The 23,303-nt window shown below is 35.5% G+C and overlaps 2 protein-coding genes across 2 annotated transcripts in view; one reads left to right on the top strand and one right to left on the bottom strand.

Moving 5' to 3' along the window:
* The window catches only part of IFT74 (intraflagellar transport 74), a 32,022-nt gene that overhangs the window by 1,261 nt on the left and 7,458 nt on the right, over positions 1 to 23,303 (top strand). The window contains exons 3-16 of the mRNA XM_042829471.1: positions 597 to 732; positions 1,253 to 1,301; positions 2,091 to 2,189; positions 2,346 to 2,406; positions 2,878 to 2,937; positions 3,907 to 3,968; positions 11,861 to 11,999; positions 12,968 to 13,030; positions 13,959 to 14,102; positions 14,736 to 14,776; positions 15,900 to 15,979; positions 19,476 to 19,529; positions 20,313 to 20,410; positions 21,331 to 21,457. Of these exons, the coding sequence (XP_042685405.1) occupies positions 597 to 732; positions 1,253 to 1,301; positions 2,091 to 2,189; positions 2,346 to 2,406; positions 2,878 to 2,937; positions 3,907 to 3,968; positions 11,861 to 11,999; positions 12,968 to 13,030; positions 13,959 to 14,102; positions 14,736 to 14,776; positions 15,900 to 15,979; positions 19,476 to 19,529; positions 20,313 to 20,410; positions 21,331 to 21,457 (1,213 nt within the window). The remainder of the gene's footprint in view (positions 1 to 596; positions 733 to 1,252; positions 1,302 to 2,090; positions 2,190 to 2,345; positions 2,407 to 2,877; positions 2,938 to 3,906; positions 3,969 to 11,860; positions 12,000 to 12,967; positions 13,031 to 13,958; positions 14,103 to 14,735; positions 14,777 to 15,899; positions 15,980 to 19,475; positions 19,530 to 20,312; positions 20,411 to 21,330; positions 21,458 to 23,303) is intronic.
* On the bottom strand, positions 2,056 to 7,952 carry LRRC19 (leucine rich repeat containing 19). The gene is made up of 4 exons (XM_042829472.1): positions 7,878 to 7,952; positions 6,150 to 6,224; positions 5,758 to 5,964; positions 2,056 to 5,468 (listed from the first exon to the last, which is right to left on the bottom strand). The coding sequence occupies exons 2-4, from the start codon at positions 6,178 to 6,180 to the stop codon at positions 5,143 to 5,145; spliced, it is 564 nt and encodes a 187-aa protein (XP_042685406.1). The 5' UTR covers positions 6,181 to 6,224; positions 7,878 to 7,952; the 3' UTR covers positions 2,056 to 5,142.

Raw genomic sequence — 23,303 nt, 5'->3', positions numbered from 1 at the left:
AGGACTTGAGGGAATGGCTCAGAGCTGTGTCAGGGAAAGGTCTGTTTGGATATCAGGAGGATGCCAGGTACTGGAACAGCTTCCCCAAGACAGTGGTCAAGGCACCAAGCTGACAGAGTTCAGGATGATTCTGGACAGTGCTCACAGACATGTGGTCTGATTTTTGGGTGGTGCTGTGCAGAGTCGGGAGTTGGGACTTGGTGATCATCAGGATGTTTTATGATTGTATGATTCTGTGATATTTTCTCAGGAAGAATTGAAAGATTTTCATTCAGTAAAGAGTGCTTCTTTGTAATTTTGATGGAAAGAGGTCAGTGAGGTCTTGCATCATGAGTTCATCTGGGAAATCAGGATAGTATCAGTGTCATTCACAAACCACAGTGATTAACTCCTCAAAAGCAATCTCTGACCTTTCTGCAGCAGATGTTTGACTGAAGCTCTATTTAGCTGAAGAGGTATAGACACTGAAAGATTCTTATATGAAGATTTTAGAGACTAACTCTTAAGTTTGTAATTGCTTTGGTGATTGCATGAAGATAAAAAATTCATAACTCAGAGTTGGGTTTTTTTGGTGGGATTTTGTTTTGTTTTTCTAGATGCCTCCCAGTACATCAAGACCTGGTTCTCGTGCTGGTTCTTCAACTGCAAGTGGAATCTTGTCACCTCACATTAAAGTGGCAGACCGCCCAGTCACACAGCAGGGATTAAGTGGAATGAAAACTGGAATGAAAGGTATTTTTTTCTGTAGAAAATAGGTATCAAGGCGTCTGAAAAAATTTTAAGGGAGCCCTTAAAGGAAAATATTTCATAGGTGTACACACCTGTGAAAAATTGTGAATTGATATGACTACAAGGAGGGAGGAGAAGGAGAGGAAAATTAAAGCACACCCTGTCCTTTGATTTTGGCTGTCAGTGTAGACAAAGGCTTTTCAATGCCTGAGCTTGCTTAGGACTTTTGAATCTATTTAAATACAATTTAAAAGGAACAATAGGATAAATTGTATCTTCTTCCAGGGATGCAGAGTAAGATTCTGCAATGTACCTTTGTAAATAAAGTGTTCAACATAGCTGAAAAAGTATTTTGTATCTACACAACATTCTGAAAGGAATTTCTGCTTTCATTTGTTTCAGTGAAGTAAAATCTATTCAAGAACACTGAGAAGATGACAGTTCTCTGTGTGTAAAATCTGCAAATTACTAAATCAGAATGAGTTATTGGATAGTGAAATGTCATTTTATTCTCCTCTGCCAGGTCCTCAGAGACAGATAATGGATAGAACTTATTATCTTGGACTGCTGAGGTATGCCTTAAACTCAAAGTGCAAAAGGTGTAAAGCTCTTTTCCCTCTCTTCCCATCTGTTATGCTTAACAGTAGTGTGGGATAACTGGTGTTAACTGATAATAAAATCTGTCCTGTCTGAGACATGAAAGTCATTTTGCTGGTAGTTTGTAGCAGGAGAGGAAAGTTATGCTTGCATCCAAGTAGAACATTTCTTAGACATTTTGTTTGTAGGCTAGCTAAGTTCATTTATTTCCCACAGCATTTGTTACAGAAGCATCAGTGATTTTTGAGCTTCCACCTGTGTCATTTAATGTAATTTAATGGGTCTTCAGTTAGCTTCAGTTGTAAGAGGTAGAATCACACATTTTAGTGTATACTTCTAGCTTGTACTTTTAGGTGGCACTGATAAAAGCACATGCTGCTTTGTCAGCAGATTATATTACAGGATTGCATGATCAGCCCTGAAAGGTAGTGTTGATTTTTTTCATATGGATAATATCCATATTCTGTGAAAGGATGCTATGATTTTTTTGGTGCATTTCAGAAACATTCATGACTGTTTCAACCAGAACAAAAAAATAATGAAAACATTAAATTTCATAGCCAGGTTTTCTAATATTTGCTTATGACTTTATCTGGCAGAGCTGCTTTAATTTTTCTTTATTTATCTAGCTTTTCTTAGAAATAGTTCATTGGAGACATGGTACTGTGTGAGAAAGATAGTTTTTCCGCGACGCATGGAGTAAAATCTTGTTTTTCACTGTTTTAATTGTGTATTTAAATGTAATTTAATTTTATTTTTTGCAGAAGCAAAACCAGTGAACTCACATCAGAAATTAACAAGCTGCAGGAAGAAATAAAAATGTACAAGCAAGAGAAATCTGCTTATTTGTCATATGAGAGAAGGTGAGCTCTGTGGTAACTAATGTGAAGTTAACTTTCTCAGTCACCAGGCTACTGTGCAGGCTTCAAAGAACCATTAAATTAATCTTTCTTTTTATTATTTCATTTTTATTATGTAACACTTCCTGTTTTAAGTTTGGCTTCTTGTTTCGTATTCAGGGCAGAGGCTTTAGCTGGTGAAATCAAAGAGTGGCAAGGTCAGCTAGAAGACTACAACATGGTATGCTACATTCAGCTTTTGACACTGAAAACACACTTAGCCCTTCTTTCCTTTGTTTGCTACTGATTTTTCTTTGCTTCAACTTCTTTTTTCACTGCTGTTTCTCCTTAAAAGTGTAGTAGTTAATAATGATGAGTTTATTCAGTTACCAGAAGAGGAAAAAGTAAAAGCTAAAGAGAACAAAACAAGTTTTAGTATGTGTTAGGATAAGCTGTTGCATATGCAGTTAAGAAATGTGTGCTGTATAATATTTGAGTTTGTACAGCCATATTAAATGAGAATTACTTCTATGAACTGCATGTAATCTGTTCAGATTTAAAATTCAAATGTTTTTCTGTTTGCATTAATAGTTAAATACTGTATTTTCACAAATGCTTTATGATTTTTCTGAATATTTTTGTGTGTGTGTAATTATTGTTGTCTTTTTAATAAATGAGAAATCTTACAAGTTGGAATTCTGTCTATTTTCAGGTTGTGGATCTACTTAACACCAATGCAGACATAGCAGAAGTGATTCGTGAATACAATTTGGTAAGGATTAGGATATTTGCTATATTTAATCAATGAAATGGTATATATTAGATATCTGTGCTTTGAACACATTACATATATAGAAAAGCACGGTACTAATTTACATTGTATACTTTCTTCTCCAGTTTAAATTGGACCGAAATCTTGGCAACATCACGTGTGTGCAGTGAGACAAGTGTCCAAAGTATGGACAGATGATAGTCCTTCTGTGATGATAGTGAATGTGTCTTAAATTTGAGAAGGCTGTGTTCCCAAGTGAAATTGCAAGTGTTACTGACCAAAAACCATAGAACACTATGCCTGATGAAAGGCAAATTCAGTTGTCTGCCCTGCAACTTGAAGCTTCCTAATGCTCTAGAAATTTTAGTTCTCTTCTGTTTTCTGACTTTTAAATAACTCCAGTGAAGTCTGTGATGTGGCCAGTGACAGAATCAATCAGCTTTGTTCTTTCTAATATTCTTAATTTTCCAAGAAAGTGAGACAATTTATACAAGTGCCTTAAAAGCATTAGGCATTTTCCATTTCTTGAGATTACTTTTTGTGTTATTTTGGTAGCTTGAAAAACCACCTATGTTTCTTGGCCAATTTTTTTTTTTTTTTCCAGGTTTCATTGAAAAATAAAGTCTCATTGTCTGTGACACAAAGGGAAGAGTGCTCTGTTAGATTTGCATTCTATGGGCTTAAACACTATTTTACTAATGAATGCCATAGTAATAGTTTGCAAATTGGTTTGCTACAGCCTTGATTGCACTTGTTTTTCAAACACAGAGGTGCAGTGGAAGACTGGAATTTCAGAAACTGTTTCTTCAGGCCAGCATGAAAACAAGAGCAGCAGGCCTTTGCTCTTCCTTTCTCTGTTGCATTCTGAGCAGCTTCTTTCTCCATTACAGAAAACCTTGAACTTGTACATACAATATGTTTTCTTCTTATATATTACATTCAAATATATATTTTTTCTTTTTTTTCTAGTTAAAAGTTCAGAATGACCGAGATGCTCAAAGTGTGGATAAAATTTTCACAGAAAAACAAGCGTAAGTACACAAAGTATATGCCTGTCAAATACTGCCAACTCTTTACCTGAGAACAATGGAGAAGCTACTGAATTCAGGAATTTGTCAGCAGTCTAATCTGTGAAACAAATGATATCCAAACACTTTTCAGATCATATACCAGTATCAAGTCAAAGCTGGAGTTTCTGTCTTTAAATTCTTCTGAGTAGCTGCTGTGATAGTAACTTACCTTTCATCCAGAAAAAGATGGATGGCATAGAAGTCTCCTGGTTTGTGGAAACCTACTTATGGCAGATTGAGGATGTTGTGTTGCAGTAGTAGAGGAGAAAAAGTATGCATAAGTGGAGACTAGAACAGCAATTCCTGCCTGGTAGGTTGTACATAAAGGAGTAAGTATGCATATATAAATGAGTAAGGATTTATGTAAAGGAAGTGAGCTGTTTGCAATAGGAATTTCTAAGTCCTGAGAACAGTATGTGTGGTGATAGGCTGAAAGATTGAGTTTTAAAATAGCAATTTGGCATTTAATAACTCGTTTTGCACTGTTATTGTGGTTTTCAACAGCTCATAAATATGTCTGATTTATCTCTAAGTACAGTCTAAGTGTTAAAGTATGCAGAGACTTGGTTTGATCAAGAACTAAGGCACAAAGGCGTCAAATAAGTAGTGCTGGTTATCATTTTACTGTATGTAGGCACATTTAAGTTGGCCTACTGATTCAGCGTAAATATTTGTAGACATTTGTTTTGCCTGTTAAACCACTGAGCTATGATGCCATTGATTTGGGTTCAGTCCCCAGTCTGACTGTGTTCTATTTCAGATGTTTAAAAAAGGAGTTTTTTGTCTCTGACTTCTTCATCTTTACAGTGTCGGTAATTATATCAGGCTCACAACCTGCTTTTTAAGGACTTTGTCATCTCAGGCAGTGTACAGTAAGCTCTTTTCCTCCCATAATTTGTAGTGTTTTTTCTAAAACATGGATGATCAGTATTCTTTCATTTTTCAAAATATTTGTTGTGGCACTAACATGTGAACACGACCAAATTTTTAACCTTTATGACTCGTGCAGCAGTACATTGTTACACATTTTTTGAGATGCAAGGCTGCTTAGGTTCACTTTGTACTGTATTTAAATAGTGTAATGTGGAAGGCTGAATAGATTGAAAAGTCAGTTCATTGTCCACTGCGTAAGATATTAGCTCTGCTCAGTTACATAAGTATCTATGTATTTGTCCTCAATAAATCCATCTTCCTCAGGTTCAAATTTGTTAGTTTTGTCAAATATTACTATGGGATCCTCATTGTCTGTGTCTGATACTGCAGGAAAGGAACTCATGTCTGCTGAGAACTCCTGTACAAACATCTCAGGGTCATTTTCTTCCAGACGACGGTGTCTGTAGCTCATCAAATACTGATACCATGTTGGGCATTTTATGGCAGTGAAAATCAGGAGTGTAGTGCTTAGGACAAACCCTAGCACTCCCACGAGGAAGGTCCAGCTTTTGCCGAGAACTGGAAGTTCTTTTCAAACAGACAGAAGAAAAAAAAATAGTTATCTTTATGTGTAATATCTGAAAGAACTCTAGTGTGAATTTCTTAATAGTTAGGTTGAGAACACATAAAAGATGATAGGGGGATAACTGAGTTATAATAAAACCTGAAAATTCACTTGTTCTAATGCTTTGATGAAAGAATAACTGTAGTAGGAATGTAAAATGAATGAATATGAATTATGAAGAAAATAAATATGAATTACGAAACAGCAAATAAAACAGATTGCAAGCAGTGAAGAGAAACAACAGTGTATTACCTGCATGTGTTCCATTGTTTCCAGTGATGTTTGAAGTCAGAGCTGTTAGAAAGACTGTGCTTTGATGCTTAATGGCATAGGTGGAAGTTATAGTGGTTTCTTCAGAAAGTTTTTCAGTTTCGCAGTCAACTAGTTGAATAGTTGCAGTCTTGATAGAGACTGTTTGTTTTATGTTTGGGAATGTACACGTAGTGTTGTTTTCATTTTCTGTGAATAGGAGCAATAGAGATAGTTTGTAAATACTGTTAGCTAACTGGCATTAAGATCTTAAAAAATCAGTGATAACTAAAACACAGAGAAGTTGATGGTGAATTTTATTAAGATCAGGAAAAAACTAAGGTAAGACTGTTTGAGGCAAACAGGTGTGAAATGCTGCTCTTATGAGAACTTACCCATTGTGACTTTAGAAGCAGTTAGCCACATTTGTAAATCAAGGAGGCTGCAGGAGCAGTTCCATGGGTTTCCATCTAAGGTAATTGTAGTCAATTTAAAAGATGGTTTTATATGAAAAGATTCCAAAAGGTTATTCTGCAGATTCAAAACTCTTAGATTTTTTAGAGAAGAAAATACATCTGAATCTAATTGAGTAATCCTGTTATAGGAAAGATTCAGCACTATCAGTTGATATAATCCTGCAAATGCTGCTTGATGAACTGTATTAATGTAATTATTGCTGATATCCAGAATTACAAGTTTTGTCAAATTGTAGAAGCTGTTATTATGCAGTACAGTAATCATGTTTTCATTCAGATGAAGCTTAGTGAGGTTAGGAAGCCTTATAAGAATGTTTTTGTCATTGTGTTTTAAAGTAATTTTATTATTTTTGAGATTTAGTTCAGTAACATTTTGCAACAAATCAGTGGGGATGCTAGAGAGGTTCTTTCCAGACTCATCACAAATGACCTGTTGAAAAAAGATAGTATCAACAATTAAAATACAATAGAGATGTCCAGTGAAGATGTTCCAGTGATAACTGTTAATGGGAATAGAAGAATACTTTTTAATGGCTGCCATTTGCAAGAAAAGTTCTACTGGTCTACATGCTGTTTTGTTAATGTTTTCCACAACGTTCTTGTAGATTAATGATACAGGGAAATGAGCTGTGTTAGTGTGTAAGGATCTGATGGTCAGGACACTTAGTTCTTAAATTTTGATAGAGTTGCAAGGCTTATGTGGTTATCGTTCTAAATAGAACTGATCTGGCATACCATTTTGGAGTTCATAGGGCTATTTTGAAATTCTGATGTGAGGACTGACAGTGTAGAAAAGGATTCCTTACCACATCGTCAAGAAACCACCAAGCAAAGGCGACACAGAGAAAGTGGATTCAAGTCTAAGAATTAACTAAAATTACCTTTTTCTAATGTATCATTTTATTTTAGAACAGCGATGCTTACTACTGAAAACATCTTTGGAACAGGCTTTCAACCATCTTTAGCACATAATTTTATTATATGTATAGCATTTAAATTAATTTTGATTTTTCGCTGCTGAAGCTTAGCATTGCTGTACTCTTTTCAGGTTTGAGAATGTTTATACCTTGAAACATTTTTCTCCTCTGAACAAAAGTAGATTTCCTAACGCATCACTGCAGCTTACTGCAGTTACTAATGCATTACTGCAGCTTTGTTGGCAGGGTACTTGCACTGGATTTAAATGAGATTCTGATTACTAGGAAGAGATTGATTGTGTTGTTTCTCCTTCTAGTCTATATTCAAATTGTTACTGCTGAGACCAGACTGTATCTAGTTCACTTTATTAAAAACAAATTAGATAAGGGTCTGTTCTGTACTGTGTATATCCTTTGGGAGTTCTTTTTTCAAATATTTTGGAAAAATAGTGTTTGAAATAATATCTTATAATATCTTAAAGAATATTAGAAGGAGTACTTTAATATATGTTACACACATTTGATCCTGACTTAGGCAAGTTTTGGCACAATCTTGCTTACACTTGAGCAGTCATTGGTCTTGTCCTGTTCTGATTTAGGCCTGTCCCAAAGTGGCAGAGAGAGATTTGACCAATATATACATGTTTTAGTGTTGCTCCACCACTTAATATGATTTCCAGGAGCTAATTCCTATTTCACAGCAAACTTGGATGACTTAAACATAACTTACAGTTTGAGAACTAATGTTGCAGTCAGCAGTGACTTGATTCCAAAGCAGCATTCCAGCCCAGATTATAAGCCAGGACATTTTCATCTTCAGAGTCTGGTAAAAAACAACACTTTTCAATATTGAGATCAGAATCATGGAATCATGCAGTGGCATGGGTTGGAATCCAGGATCATTGGGTTCCAATCCCCTGCCAAAGGCAGGGTTGCCAACTGCTAAATTGAGTCCTGGATCAGGTTGCCCAAGGCCTCATCTAACCTGACCCTGAACACCTCCACGGATGGGACATCCACAACCTCTCTGGGCAGCCTGTGCCAGCACCTCACCACCCGCTTGGTGAAGATATCAGTGTAGTAGTAGTTTAACATATGAATAAGTAACTCAGTACATTTTGATTTACAAAGGTACTGTAAAATGTAAAATTAAGAGTAAAAACATGTTATCAGCTGTAATGCATTGAGCTTTCCCTGGATTGGGGCAGATCTAAAATCCAGTGGGCAGTACCAGCAGACAGAAAATGGTTTGATCTGAAGGTTAATAGACAACAGATCCACAAATGGAATAGGCTGATGTATACTTATTAATATCCCTTTAAAGCAGTTATGGGTACTGGAGGACTACAATAGGAATCGACTGAAAAAAAGTATTCAGGCTTTCATGCCCTCATGCCCAATTTCTTTTGTTTCCTCTGATTGAGGCAGAATGCTGTATTTGGTTTATTTGGACAGATAGCTCATATATTCTTATATGAATTCATAGTTTTTTTGTGAATTTTTAATGATTAGATCTTCTAATCTCTTTGTTATCCATAGTATAATATATGGCATAAGTAGTGTCCTTTTGTTTTATGAAGGCATGGTTGTTGCTAAGGAAGCATGCTTCATTCTCTTCTGCTGGAGTTTTTGTATAGATTTGTTCCATATTTTTTGAGAGTCGGGAATATTTTTGATAAATATTCTCTGCAGTGTTAACTTCTCTCAGAAAATGTGTAACATATCCATTTTCTTGTTTTACCTGGCCATAACTTGCAAGATCTACTCAGCAGGAGTGTTAAATCTTGACTTTACAAGTTAAAGTGATCCACGTTTATGCAAGATTTGAAGTAGAATTTTAGAATAAGAATAGATTATAGATTAAGAATAGATTATCCCTTTTGTGATGTTTTTAGTCTTTTGTGTGTGTGGAGTCTCATGGAGAAAAGGTAATAGACTGAGTGAAACCTCAGTATCTCCTTCCTTCATTTCAATCTTCTAGATTAAAGAAGATCAAAAAAACAAGAATTGAGATATTTGCTTAAAGTGCTTCTTGCAGAGTTTTCACTGAATTTTGCAGGGTCCAATCTACTTAAGGAAGCTCAGTTGCACAAATAAGGAAGAATAGTAAATGTAGGCAGCCATAAAAAGAAAAAAGAAATATATCAATCCTTAAAAAGAGTGCCACAAGCCTTTGATAAGTTGGGAGTAGATGAAGTCACAGGCCAATTGGTCACATCTGATTGCTTTTGTGGGTTTGTGTCTCTGAGGAGTAGCTTCGTTCACTTATCTGAATCATTGTGTACACTTCTTTGACTTCCTCAAAAGAGGAATGCATGCTACTCTGAACCACTGTGTATTTTTGCTCTTATTGGAAGTTTGCATCGAACACAAAAGGACACAGTAAGTGGTAGGGATGAGGGGTACTAGTAACAGCAGTGGTAGAATGTTGCTGTATTAGGAACTGCTGTAGTCAAAGGCTGTACTGGTGTCTTGAATACTTTTTGGAGGCAGTTTGTGTATTACTAGTGGAAAACATGCGGGGGTTTTTGAAAACTCCCCATATCAACTGCATGTAAGCTGGAACTTAATGGCACACTTGGACTTCAGAGATACCTCTTCAAAGATGCTCAGAAACAGAGCAGACATTAACCATGGCATCTAGAAATACGATTAATAGCATTATCGTATCAGATAAAAAAAAAAAAATGCTGTCATTAATAGAGTGGGGAAAAAATATTGGATATTATTTTAATAGTTACTCAGTTTGTAAGTTAATATCAAGTTAACAATGAAAATTAATTTAAATGTTTTTCATAAGTTCAAGGAAAGAGTTGACGTATCTGAGTAACCGGGATGCCATTAACAGGAAAAATCATTTTTCTGTCTAAAAATTCACTGCAAATATGTCCAAGTCAAAATGCAGTCCCCATTCTTTAATATCTCTTTGAAAACTTGGAGTTTTTCTTACAAAGTTGATTTCCTGCATACGGGGGAACAGTTGTAAGCAACCGAAGAACAAGGAAGGATCTATGATTTTAATTGCAGTGCAGCTTTTCAGTAAAACCAGAATTGCTGCTTAAGGGGATTATTTTGGAAAGAAACTGAGCCTAGTAACACATAGATAGAACCCTGACATGTCCTTGTTACTTCAACTCCAAAATGTTTTATTCAGAAGATTTCCTTGGAGGATTCTGTGCAACTTGTACCATTCAGTGGTAATGTAACTCCTGTTGCTTTTGTTACATATGTAAAGAAAACTGCAGATCTGGGAGGCAATGAGGTCTGTATAATCAGGCACTCTGCTTTTTAGAAGTGAATCAGGCTGTACTCCAGCTTTTTACTGAAGCACAATTAACAACTTCGTACGTACAAGGTTCGTAGCAATTCCTGAACTTTTAATGTATGTCAAGATACATTTGTTTCCAGTCTAGCAGAAAAGCTTTAAAAGAAAACCTTTGCCTACATTTTGAAAAAGATGTGCCAAGTGTCTTACCTTTCTGTTGCTTCTTGGAGCACCATATACCCACACAGACTTCTCACTGCACTGACAAGAAATAGTATCATGTAACAGCACTTTGTTTTTTTTCAACCTTTGTACCTAATGAATAAGCAAGCCATGTAAAAAAAATAAGGAAACGGGAATATCTTAGCAAAACATTGACCAGGTTGAGTAATTTTGTATAATCATCTTCAATTTAATTGGTTCTGCAGCCAATAGGATAGCCTGATGGTAGTATGCTCAAGTGTCAAGTTCCAGATCATATAGGAAGCACTGAGTTAAAATGCCACTGGATATTTACAAGCAAGGTGGATTATTGTCGATTAAAGAAATGTTGGAGATGGATAAAAGTTTGGACTTTTTTAATGTGATTTGTCAGGACATTAAGAATTTTTTGAAAGATTTGCATACTGAGGTAAAGAGCTGTGCTTAAATAGTTGCTTAAGTCTTTGTTAAGTTCTTGTTGTTTAGAAGCATCGAAGAAAAGAAAACAAAAACCAACAACCTATGGAGTGTTATAGATCAAGTTCATATTTATAAAAATTACAAGCATTTAAGGACATGGACTGTAAGTCAGGAAGCAATCCCTAAGAAGAAAAGGAAGATACTTGTTCTGATCAGAAACCATGTTTATATGCATATTTACAAAGACATTATCGTGATACACAAACATTGTGTCCTGTAATTTTTTCTCCTAATGGTGCTCATTCTGCAGGCTTCATTCTACCCAGTGTATAGCTTGAAACTGGAAAAGGATTTGCCTTCCTCTCATTCTCCATTCTCAACTATGTAGATGAGTAGAAACCTTTTTACTTCAGTAGCTCTCTTTTGTGTTGATGCCTCGATTTTTTTACTTAGTATCTCAAATGTTTTGTCACTTCCAAGCCTCAATCCTATTCCAGTTTCCCTCGTAATCTAGTGTTGTGCTCCCTTGAATAATGAATCCTTTGGGACAACCATTTTTATTGCCTCTTAAAAAAGCACTGAGCTTTAACTTTCTTTCAGAACACAACTACCAGAGACAATGCATAACAGCAAAGTCAATCATTTCTGGTCTCATAGAGATATTGAGGTATCTAGCCCAGAGTCCCTGTCATTAAAAGCTAGAGACTTATTAGAGGTAAAGGTACTACTTTGTAATGTGTCTTCTCCTACTTTTTACATCAGTGGGGTTGGAAAAATAGTAGTAGAAAGAGACTTCTAAAAGTCACAAATGTGTGCTATTCTTACAGCACAGAAAAGTTAATTCAAGCCGTGGAAGAAGATATCGAACGTGAAAAAGTTGCAGCAGATGACATAATAAAGGACATGACTGAGGAAAATCAAGTTAAGTATATGGAGATGAAGGCTGCAAATGAAAAGGTGTCCCAGGTTCGTTCATTTCTTAGTATTTAACCTAAAAAGTTTCTTACCCTGGCTCCGCTCATTATAGGTACAGTTTAAATATTCAAGTAAAAACTGAGTAATACAATAACAAACTTGCCAGTATATTGATGAATTGTAGGGGTGCCTGAAAAATACATAGAAAATATATATGTCACATTTTAGAATTTCTTAGAAACAAATCGTATTCATCATTTTCCTTTTAAATTTGGAGACCAGCATGCAGATTTTAAGTCTTCTGTAGTGTTTAGTGAGCAAAAGGTAAAAAGCAATCACAGTGGTTTTACATGCACTAAAGCGAAATTTTCTCACCCTGTGCACAAAAATAAATCTGTTTTTTTTTTTTTTTTTTTTTTTGCTTCTTGTTCTGTGTCTGGATGTATGACAGCAGTAAACTGTGCCTTCTAAAATTTTTACTGTTTCACTAGTTCTAATGTTAACAAAAGCAGTCAGATCTCTAGGATTGGAATAACCTCACTGAACTTGAGGCATGCAGTCTTAGAAGGCTCCCTTATGTAGCCTGTATGGGGAGTAACATCTTTGAAGGCCAGTGCTTCCCAGCTATCTCTAGATGAGCTGAATCGTTAGTCAGGACCTACTTGTTTCTTCCCTGTGAATAAGCAGTGGTGGCTTGTTCAGGTTTTAAAATCTGACTTTAAATTCTAAAACAGGAATGATGAACTCTACTCTCAGTAGTGATTTTAAGGAAAAGGCGGCAGAAAGGGCAAACATTTTTTGTTTATTACCCAACAGCAAGGAAGAGTTACAAGAGTTAATTTCAGAAAAAAACTTTTCCAATTAAGTGAATATTATATGTAAGCTAGTTGGAGAAGCAGAGTTTATCCAAAGAAGATGATGTTTCACAGTATCTTCTGGATACTAGACTGCAGAATGAAAATTAATTTAATCAAGTGGTAATTTTAATCTAAATATTGGTGTTTTTTTTTCCTGTTTAGGAATTGTTTGCTCAGCAGCAGGAATTGGATGCATTAAGCATAAAGGAGGTGTCTCTGAGAGCTGTATGTATGATAAAAACAAGCCTGAGTACCAATGTTTGCAGAATTCCAGTGTAAAAAAAATAATACCTTCCTCCTTAGATTTCCATTTGCTGTAGGATTATGCCTTAGAAGTAGATGTCAAAGCTGCCTCTCTATTTTCCACCGATCATTTATGATCACTTGTGGGTTAACATGTTTCTTCTAGATCTCAAATACAAAATTTGGGTGGCAGTAATGAGGTTTCCAAGTGTTAGTCATTTAGTTGTCAAATGTTTTGTGTGACTTCTGGCTGATTTGCAGTTATCCTCTGAAGATAAGTGTGAAATTACCATTCACATTCTTAAGGATTTGTGAGATTTAATTTTTCAACATGATTTCAGGATGTGGGAGAATGATTTTCTTCTTTCACAATTGTGCTTCAAGTAAATGACATTTGAATATGAAATTTAAAGTAGTACCTGCTAAAATTTTTTTATCCCACATAAACAACTTTTTTTTCATACGTTGTTAAAATACTAAGCAAAAAGTTTCTCACATTAGCTTCCTTACAGATAGAAAGGGATCTGTAAGCTGAAACACACAGTCGTGTCTGTCTTCCATAAGTATCATTTTTGGATACCTGCAAACAATTTTCAGGTCCTTTGGAATGATCTACATGGTTTGTGTTCCCTTAGAAATTATAAAATAGCAGTAAGCCTACTCAGAATGTTGGCCTGGGGATGAACCCTCAGAGCAAGAAATGCTGACTGGTATATTCCACTCAAAAAAATGCAATGCTGATTCTAGATTATAGAGTACATTCTTTATAGTACTTCTGTACTATTTGTAACAATCAAGCTTCACTTTCTATATCGAGACGATGAGCAGTGCTGTTCAATTAGAGCATAATTTCTGCAATGTTCTTTTGCAGTCTGGAAGTTGCTAGTAGGTGCTTTGTTTTTCATAACAGGAAATAGCACACTCCCAGGTGAAACTGGAGGCAGTGCAGCTGTGTGAAAAGCTCAGTGAGCTTGAAGAACATCGGAATCAAATGATTGCTGAGGACAAGAACATGGAATCTCCACAGGAGGAAAGGGAGAGATTACTAAAGCAGGCAAGAACATAAAATCATACGATTTAGTGGAATCTCTGAGTCAATCAGTGTATTAAGGAATGAGAATATTTGAACGCACTTCTCTTTGAGTATTGTCGTTATTTGCTCTTTAACTAGCACAAACCATGTGATTATATACATGAAGGGATGAAGAGATGTTTCAGGTTTGGCTGAAACAAAATTAGCACAGTCAACTTTTCATCTGGTCGACTTTTTCCAGTTCATCATTCTTTTGTTGATGAAAGCTGATCCTATCGAACCATACTATAGCATAACTCCAGACAGTATCATTTTGAGATGGCTTACAGATGTACTAGTCAAAGAAAAGTTTGTTACTTTACAAGGAACTTCACTGCGCTGTATAGCCTTTCATGGGTTGTTATATTGAACATTACTAATGAGTATATCACATAGTTAAGAGAGTATTCAGAAGGTGAAGGAGCACTTGGAAGAAATCAAGCATAGATTATTCCTCTTTTATTCAGTGAAGAACTGTTGCTGAATAATGTGGCAGCAAGTTTTCATAGGCCGAATCTATTCTCTGCTGTAATGAATAACGAAATAATTTTATAGATTTTTCCTTTCTTCATCTGTAGATTTTACTTCATCTTCCAAAGTTGTACTTTTTTACAGGTTAAAGAAGAAAATCAAGAAATAGCAAGCATGGAAAGACAGTAAGTAATCCCATTTTTTTGTTGCTATACATTTCATTTAGCGCCTAATGAGAAATAATTGAATCCATCACATATTCATCACATGCTGCAACCTCTACACGTCTTAACCTTCCCCAGGGAACAGTTTATATTCTGCTTCAGCTAAATAATTTTTGTAGTGATCAACAATTTAGGTCTGCATAGAATATTTTTTATCATTACAAACATGCCTTAAGAACAGTAAGTTCTTAATAAAACTGATGTAAACTTCTTTAAGGTTGTAAAACACATTCATCCCTAAAGAGTTATCCATTGTAGACACCCTTATTTTTTTGTTATGCTCTCTTAAGACTTCAGTTGTTTACACAGATTTCAATTCTGAGGAGTAACCGGGCATTGCTTCTTGGTTTTTGGATACTACATCTTTTTGATGGTTTGCCATAAGCTCTGGTTGATAGTTTTTTGTCATTTTGAGCCTTACGATTTTTTTTTTTTTATTCTCAGAAGATTTGACATGATACTTTAACTGTCCTAGAAGCAATTTAAAATTCTTCTAAGCGGTATTACTGATTTTAATCACTGGTTAATTTTTAATACATTGACAGCTTTTGATTGGTTAATAAGTTATTTAACAGAATTCTTCATAATATATACTAACAGAGAATTGTATGTGGGAACTTACAAAAAATGTTTGAGGTAGCTTTCTTTCTCGTTTTGACTGATTATCTCATACAGTGTTTAATTTGGCAATTTCTCAGAAGATTTTAGTGATCACATTGATGATTTTTACATTTTAAAAGGTAATTTTGTTGTAGTTTGCTAATTACATTGCATTTCTTGCTAATTACACTGCATCTCACATCAGTTGCATCTCTGGCAAAACTGGCCAGCAGAGGGGCCAGTTGAGTAAGAGAAAAGCTACTGATGACTCACAAAAAAGATTTCAATTAAAAAGAGTAATAGTTCTGACACCTAATGTAGACTAGCCACATTACTATTATTATAAAAGGTATATGTAATAATAATATTGTTTTGCCTTTGTGAAGCTATGTTTTGCTGGTTTGATTCTAATACTTCTATCTTAAAAAAAAAAATGTAATTTACAAAGTAGTTTTAACTTTGGGTTTCGTTATCTGCTTATTAGGCTGGCAGAAGTAAGAAAGAAAACAAACCATTTTAAAAAGGTTATTCAACAACTTGACATGGATTTGGAGAAGCATCAAGGTAGGATCACTTCACAGTGATGTTAGGTGACACAGACCTACATCTGGAAAATATGCCATGTCATGACATACGTACTTGAAACTTCTGTGCTCATGCGCACATTCATTGTTCACCATCAGAACATGGGCTGGTGTCTAGAGCTGCAGGCTTCTCTTTTCAGAGAAGCTGAAAAATGAGAAGCTGAGAAAGCAAGAAATGACAACACGATGATAGGAGCATTCATCAAGTTTGTTTGATTGGTAAAACTATCGAATTGATAGTAGTACAGCTGTCTGGCTTTCTGTCCAATTTTTTATCAGTGAACGTGGAACTGAGAAGGTTTGAACTGATGCTAATATGCAAAGCAGCCAGAACTCAGCTATTCTTTTATCTGATATCTCACGCTGATGTCAGCAGGGAGAGCTTGCGAGTTGCCTGAAAACTGTGTTAGCTTCGAAGCTTATCTCCAGCAAGCAACTGCTGTAGTGTAACAGGCTATGTTAGATCTGGATTTGTAGTAGCACTGAAAGTTATAGTTGTTAAAGAAATTGCTTAGACTTTAAACAGCTGTGGAAGATGCTCTATAAAATGAAAATTCCATAGGAAACCTAATTATAGACAATTCTGTTTATTTAGATGTTACAAAAACATGTGCATATATTTTGAAGAACACTCTAACAAATTCTTTAGCCTCTATAGAACTGATAAATTAATGTGTTTGGGAATTTTTTTACTTCATGCATTTTCATTAGCAATCATTGTGAATTTTAACAATGAATTTCTTCAAGGTGAGTAAGTATTTCTACAATTGAGTGTAAACAAGTGTTGGATATGTCTACCATCTTTTGCTTACAAAGTATTTCATAGTTTTCCAGATATTTCATTATTTTTTGTAAATAATTTATAGAGTGTATTATTAACATTTCTGTTTCCACATTCTATTTTACAATCCTGCTCTTATGGTTTCTTTTTTTTCTCCCTTCTCTTGTGCAACTCTCTTTGGTTTTGTTTTTATTTCTTTGGAGAAGTGCAGAAGGTTAGAATTGAATTATTTTTCACAATTTATAGTTAGATTCACATATTGTGAGTTATTCATTACTAATCTGTACTTCCTTCACCTTTCCAGAAAAAAAATTTCTGTTGGAAAATAGGATTTAAAGCACATGTAGGAGAAAGCACTTGCTCTCCATCAAGATCTTAAGTAACAGTCAGGATATGAAGAAGAAAGCTACCTTGTGATCTTACTTGAAAGAATTTTTTGAGTAACAGTTTGTCAGTATATTATTGGAGAAATAAGTCTGTCTTTCTAAAAATAACAGATGTGCTTAAAAAGTAATGTAGAAAGGGTCATTCAGCTGCAGCCCATACATTTCATTCAGGCCTGTATGTGAGGACAAGAAAAGGCTTAGCTTTACTGCTGGCTTCTGAAACGGGTGATTTTCTGCTAATAAAAGCCCAAATAGCAAGTGAAGATCTAAGCTAGGTGAACTTAGGACAGAGGAATGTTGGTATCACCCCAATGGGGCTGAACGTCTCCAGATCGGGCTCCATGAAAGGAATGGTGTTTTAGTGGGCATGGTGCTGATGGGTTGATGGTTGGACCTTCTGATGTTAGATAACGATTCTATAGTACTTTGATTCTCAGTTTAAAGCACACCAGCTGCAACCTGCAAGTAGCTGCAGCTTTTATATACTTCAGTGCAATATGTCTATGAAAGGGGCAGTATGTTTGAGTGGGAAAGCATTTGTTTTCAGACAGCATTTGGCTGTCCTAATGTTTGAGACTGCTCCTGACATGTTCATACTATACAGTCTGGCTGTGCTGACGTTGTGTTAGTAATCATATCATGGAATGGCCAGGATTGAAAAGGACCACAATGCTCATCTAGTTCCAACCCCCCTGCTGTGTGCAGGTCACCAACCAGCAGACCAGGCTGCCCAGAGCCACATCCAGCCTGGCCTTGAATGCCTGCAGGGATGGGGCATCCACAACCTCCTTGGGCAACCTGTTCCAGTGCCTCACCACCCTCTGTGTGAAAAACTTCCTCCTAATATCTAACTTGAACTTCCTCTGTCTTAGTTTAAAACCATTCCTCTATGTCCTGTTGCTATCCACCCTTGTAAACAGCCATTCTCCCTCCTGTTTATACGCTGTTTATATTTAATGAGTTGTATTCTTCTGGTTTTTATCTTTTGTTTTAAACTTTGTTTCAGCAGAAGGATTGTTTGCCTATAGCAAATTTATGGAAATTTATAACATGTAATTGTGTATAGTGAATGGTGTGTATGGCAACAAAAAGAATAACCAATGCATTCATAAGTTGGTAGCAGAACTAATAATTCTTTTATGCATTAAGGCACTTCAGATTCTCTCTTGTCTTCTTCTTTGTCCTTGAAATTCCTGACCTCCCTCTTCCCCCCAGATCAATTTCTGGCTCAGTATTTAAATTGCATATTTCAAAACATGGGTCTTCCATTTTACTAGTATTCTTTACAGCATCACAGAACTGTAAGGGTTGGAAGGGGACGCTGGAGATCAATCCAAGCCCTCTGCTAAAGTACATTCCTGCAAGAGGTTCACCAGGAGAGTGTCCAGGTGTATCTTGAATATTTCCAGAGAAGGAAACTGCACAACCTCTTTGGGCAGCCTGTTCCAGTGCTCTGTCACTCTGTCAGTAAAGAAATTCATCCTCGTGTTTGTATGCAACTTGCTGTATTCCAGTTCTTGCCTATTGCTCCTTGTCCTGTTGTACACCACTGAAAAGAGCCTGGCCCCATCTACTTGACTCCTGCACTTTAGATATTTATGAGCAGTGATGAGATCCCCTCTTAGTCTTCTCCAGCTCAGGAGTACCACACCTCAAGTCAATTGCTAGACTGAAAGGACAGACTGAATTTTCTATTGTATTGTATTCTTTGCGCCTAATGGACAGTGAAGATCTGTTGGAAAAGATCTTTTAAACATAACTGTAGAAAAATTTCTGTGCATTTTGTTCTCCTATCCCATTGCCTGTAGAGTTTCCCTGCTTATTTTTCACTGAGATTGTCACACTGTAGCTTAAAGGCTACATGTCCTAAAGAAAGTCCATTTTAATACAAGACAGTGTCAGTGAAATGGCCAATATGTTAAACAAAGCTGCAAAAAGTTTAACAAGTTATGGTACCCAAGGACAGGAAAGCACTTTTTTCTATTATTGAAATTCACCTTACTTCAGAAAAACCCTGCCACCTTCCTCTTTCAAGGCAAGTACTATCCTACTCTTATTTATCAAAAATTCTCATTTCCAAAAGATTTTTAAAACTGCATGGAGACTGGTTTATTAAGCTAATTCTCTTTTTTAATATTAATATATGTATTTTTAACCACTTGATGTGACAATACTAAATGACATCGAATGAATTTTCTATTTTTACATATTATGATTTTTTTTTTTTTTTTTAATTGACATTTTTTCCTACCTAAAGGGATCCAGGACTGAGATGATAAAACATTAATTCGATGTTACATCTCTTGTAGGTGAGGAAAACTGGAAATATAAGGAGCTGAAGAAGAAAGAAGAAAGCATGGACAGTAAGTTATCTAATATACATCAGATAGGCGTAGTACCATTAAAATACAGGTTTTATTGTATTGTTAACAATAAAATTAGAGCTGAAGAAAAGCTATCACCTGGTCTTTGCATAGAAGCTTGTAGTCTGTCTCAGGACAAGGTAATTGATATCTTAAGGCTTGCAGCACGTTCACAAATACTCAGAGCATCTTTCAAAGCTTTTCATCAAACATCATAGGAACACATTACAGCTGTCTTGTCAGATTCATGTGCACACTTACAAGAATGACCATAGAAGACTGAGAAGTAAAAAAAGGACAGTAAACAACAAGAAAATGATGATGCCAGATGGATAGTAGACTCATGCCTTTATCAGAGTTTGTTATTTAGTCCAAGCCATTGGAGACAGTAAAGTTGCCTGTTACCTTTAGTAGCTTGCCTATTTTGGTTGTTTTCAGAAAAATGAAGACCAGCAAGTGCTGGACTGGACATTCAAAAAAGTATCAAAAGTGATAGTGATGAAAGTCCTGTCCTCTGGAATGGAAACCCTCAGCTTAAACCTAATGGTGACATGATATCATTAGGCAAATATGTGTATAGGGAGAAAAATGGCTGTTTTTCATTGCAACCCCTTGACAAGTTTCAAAGACTGTACCACCTGCTTTTTTTAGTAGAGTGCTAATATCAAAGTAGCCTGTCATATGCATCATGTCAATTTAATATAAAGTTTCAAGAGAGCTACAAGGTCTTATGATGTATCCCTGTAAACAGCGGCCTTCTTTATCATCTTTGTTGATATGTAGATTTTCTTGAAACTTTTGAAGAGGTGAAGAATCAGGAACTGGAGCGAAAGGCCCAAATAGAAGCCAGTATTATTGCACTCCTGGAGCACTCAAGTAGGGTAAGCGCATTTCCCTCTTCCTGTCTGAAATAGGTGTTTAGAAACATGGAACAGTAGAATGAATGGATAAAGCAAGGTGATGTTTTTAAATATTTTTTTCCCAGTAAGTATCTACATAATAATCTCTTACAATGACCAAACAAGACAAACTACCACACAGAGTTGTACTACAAATATGTATTTAATTTCTCTTTATTTCTGGGAAACAACTTTTGAGTATTTGTGACCAGAAAAACAAGTGCATATGTAAGCACTGTATGTGCTGTAATGAATGTTATTCTACTCATTATAAACTTTTCAGACTAGAACTGCTGCAGTATTTTGTTTATCTAAAGTCTATGAATATACTAAGTTCAGAGATGCTTTGTCACCACTAACCAGTAAAACTGCTAGTATTCCTGTTGTCTCTCTGATGTATTTAATTATGTCTGATATGCCCTGCTATGTAATATTTTGTGTAAGTACTTTGAAAAATGCTCCCCCTTACCATCTGCCTTTCTTTGCATTTTCAAAACACTTTTCCTGTTAACATTTTTGGTTCCTGTAGATTTTTGTTGTTGTTACAGAAATATTTCAGCTGAGTAATACTTTGATTACATCAACACTTTAATTCTCTTGTTTCAGTTTAGTACACTGTAAGGAATATGTTAGGCTGTAACACATGCTTTAGAATAGATTGATATGGCAACACATGTATTCTTAAAACTAAAAAGATAAACTTTTGTATAATCTCCATTGATCTAGCACTACATTTTTACTGAAAACTGACCAAATGAAAATTCATTACATTTAAATGGTTCCACTGTTTCAGTCTCTGTAGTAGAAAGGCCAATTAATAGACAGAGGAGGCTTTCAATTGCCCAATTAACATTTGTAGATTCAAAGATAAAGTGTATTCTTGTTGTTGGTAATGCACACAGAATGTGAACCACATGAAACAAATTTCATCTGTTACCAATCAAGAGTTGAAGATTATGCAGGAAGATCTCACTTTCAAATCAACTGAAATGCAGAAGTCACAGAACACTGCTAAGTATCTGATTACAGGTGAGATCAGTAATGGATTTTCAAATTCATTCCTTTAAAAACTAAAAATGACCTAAGTTGTTATATTAATAATTGTAAGATCAGTGATCTATAAATCTTGTGAAACACTGTAATTTAAACTTGTGTGAGTAACAAGTTATTTATATTTCTCAAAAGTATTATGTTTATTCTTGTCTATAAATTATCAGCTTGTTTGCTCAAGTGTATTTTGAACATTTTAATGTGTATGTATAAAGTTCTGTAAGCTAGAAGTCTGATTTTATTAACATTCACCTTGAAATAACTTTCTTCACAATCTTATATTCACAATCAAATATTTGTAAATGTAGTTCTTAGTAGCACTTAGACACAGACTGTGGTTTTCTAACAGGGTCTGTCCCAGGGGAGAATTAACTGACAACAATGGTGAATACCACAAATTCACATTCTCAGGCTTTGATTTTGCTAAGTGAATATTAATTTTTTACTTCATTTTGGAAATACTCAAACACTTAAATTTTGGGACTGTGCTTGTAGTTTCAAAAAGCAGACGGTGCTTTTCTTTAATATCTGCATCAGGTATCTATTTAGCTCTTTATTGATACAGTTTAGAGTGGAATTGTTCTCGTAATTCTAAGCCTCTGCCAATATCATTATTGGTTCAGCAAGCTTTTCCTTATTTGTTTGGCTGAAAGGAAGGGGAAGGAATGAAGAACCATGAATCTTTTTGTTAGAAGGCTATTACATGCTGTACTTGTTAGAAGTTTTCAAACTTGGAGCCTGTGCTGTTACTGCAAAGCAGATATTTGTAAATTTGTTACACAAAAAATATTACATAAATTGATTATTCTGTTGTCCATTTGTACATTTAGCATTCACTTGCCTGCAAATATGCACTTTGTGGCTCTAGCTTAGTTTTAAAAACCGATCCAGACATCACAGCTTCTAATAAGATTTTGTTCTTTCACATGAGCAGCAATTCTTATATTTTACAGTATAAGGAAACACAAGCAGTGTAGAAGAAATGGAAGAACATGGTTCATTCTATGTGAGGGGAGCAAAGAAAGCTACAGTATATAATTTTCAGCAGAGAATTTAAACTTACAAGTAAAGCTCTGAATGCAAGCAGTCACAGATGCTATAATAAGCAACTTCAGATTCTGTAAAAAATATAGTGACTGTTCAGTTTGCATAGCTTCAGTTCCTATTAGCCCCTGAGTTATAGGTTATAGCACAGTCATCTTCAGGATTATTTTGTTGTTATTAAAACCTGGATTTTCGTGCCATAGCGAATATATAAAAGGTGCATCAGCAGAGTAATTAAAAAAAAAAAAAAAAAAAGCAAGAAAGGAAACCATGAAGAGTAAACAAAAGTGCTGATGGCATAGTTTCCCAAAATCATTTCCCTGGGTCACCGTAGTTTGGTCTCAGGGTTTGCTTCTGTGTACACACAGCCTGCAAGATGCTGCAAGTGCATGGCGTATCAGAAGGAACTGGGCTGCATCCTCTTCCTGTCACTTCCCTGAGAGTTTTGAGTTTTTTTAAGTTTTTAAGTTTGGTGTTTTGTTTTGTTTTCACTGAGGCTGCTGCTAGATAAGAATAAAATTTGCCCTCTCCACTTTCTCGCCTTTCCTCAAAAACTGTGAGTGGGTCAGTGTAGCCCATTGCTGCGTCGCCCTAGATTTGTCAGTACACAGACAGAACAGTCTGAAAGTCCTTCAAGGCATTTTGGCACATGCGATGTTATTACTCTTTAATTGTAAAATAAATTCCATTAAGTCAACAATTTTAAAGTAATAAAATGTTAATATTAGTGCAACTGTGTTAAAAGTGAAAGTGTTGTGATTAGGTCTGAGTAAGTATTTAA

This window comes from Centrocercus urophasianus, unplaced genomic scaffold, assembly GCF_019232065.1.
Source record: "Centrocercus urophasianus isolate 14NV4802_14NV808 unplaced genomic scaffold, USGS_Curo_1.0 seq_31, whole genome shotgun sequence".
Taxonomy (NCBI): domain Eukaryota; kingdom Metazoa; phylum Chordata; class Aves; order Galliformes; family Phasianidae; genus Centrocercus; species Centrocercus urophasianus.
Note: the sequence above shows the minus strand (reverse complement) of the source record. Positions and strands in the feature narration are given on the sequence as shown.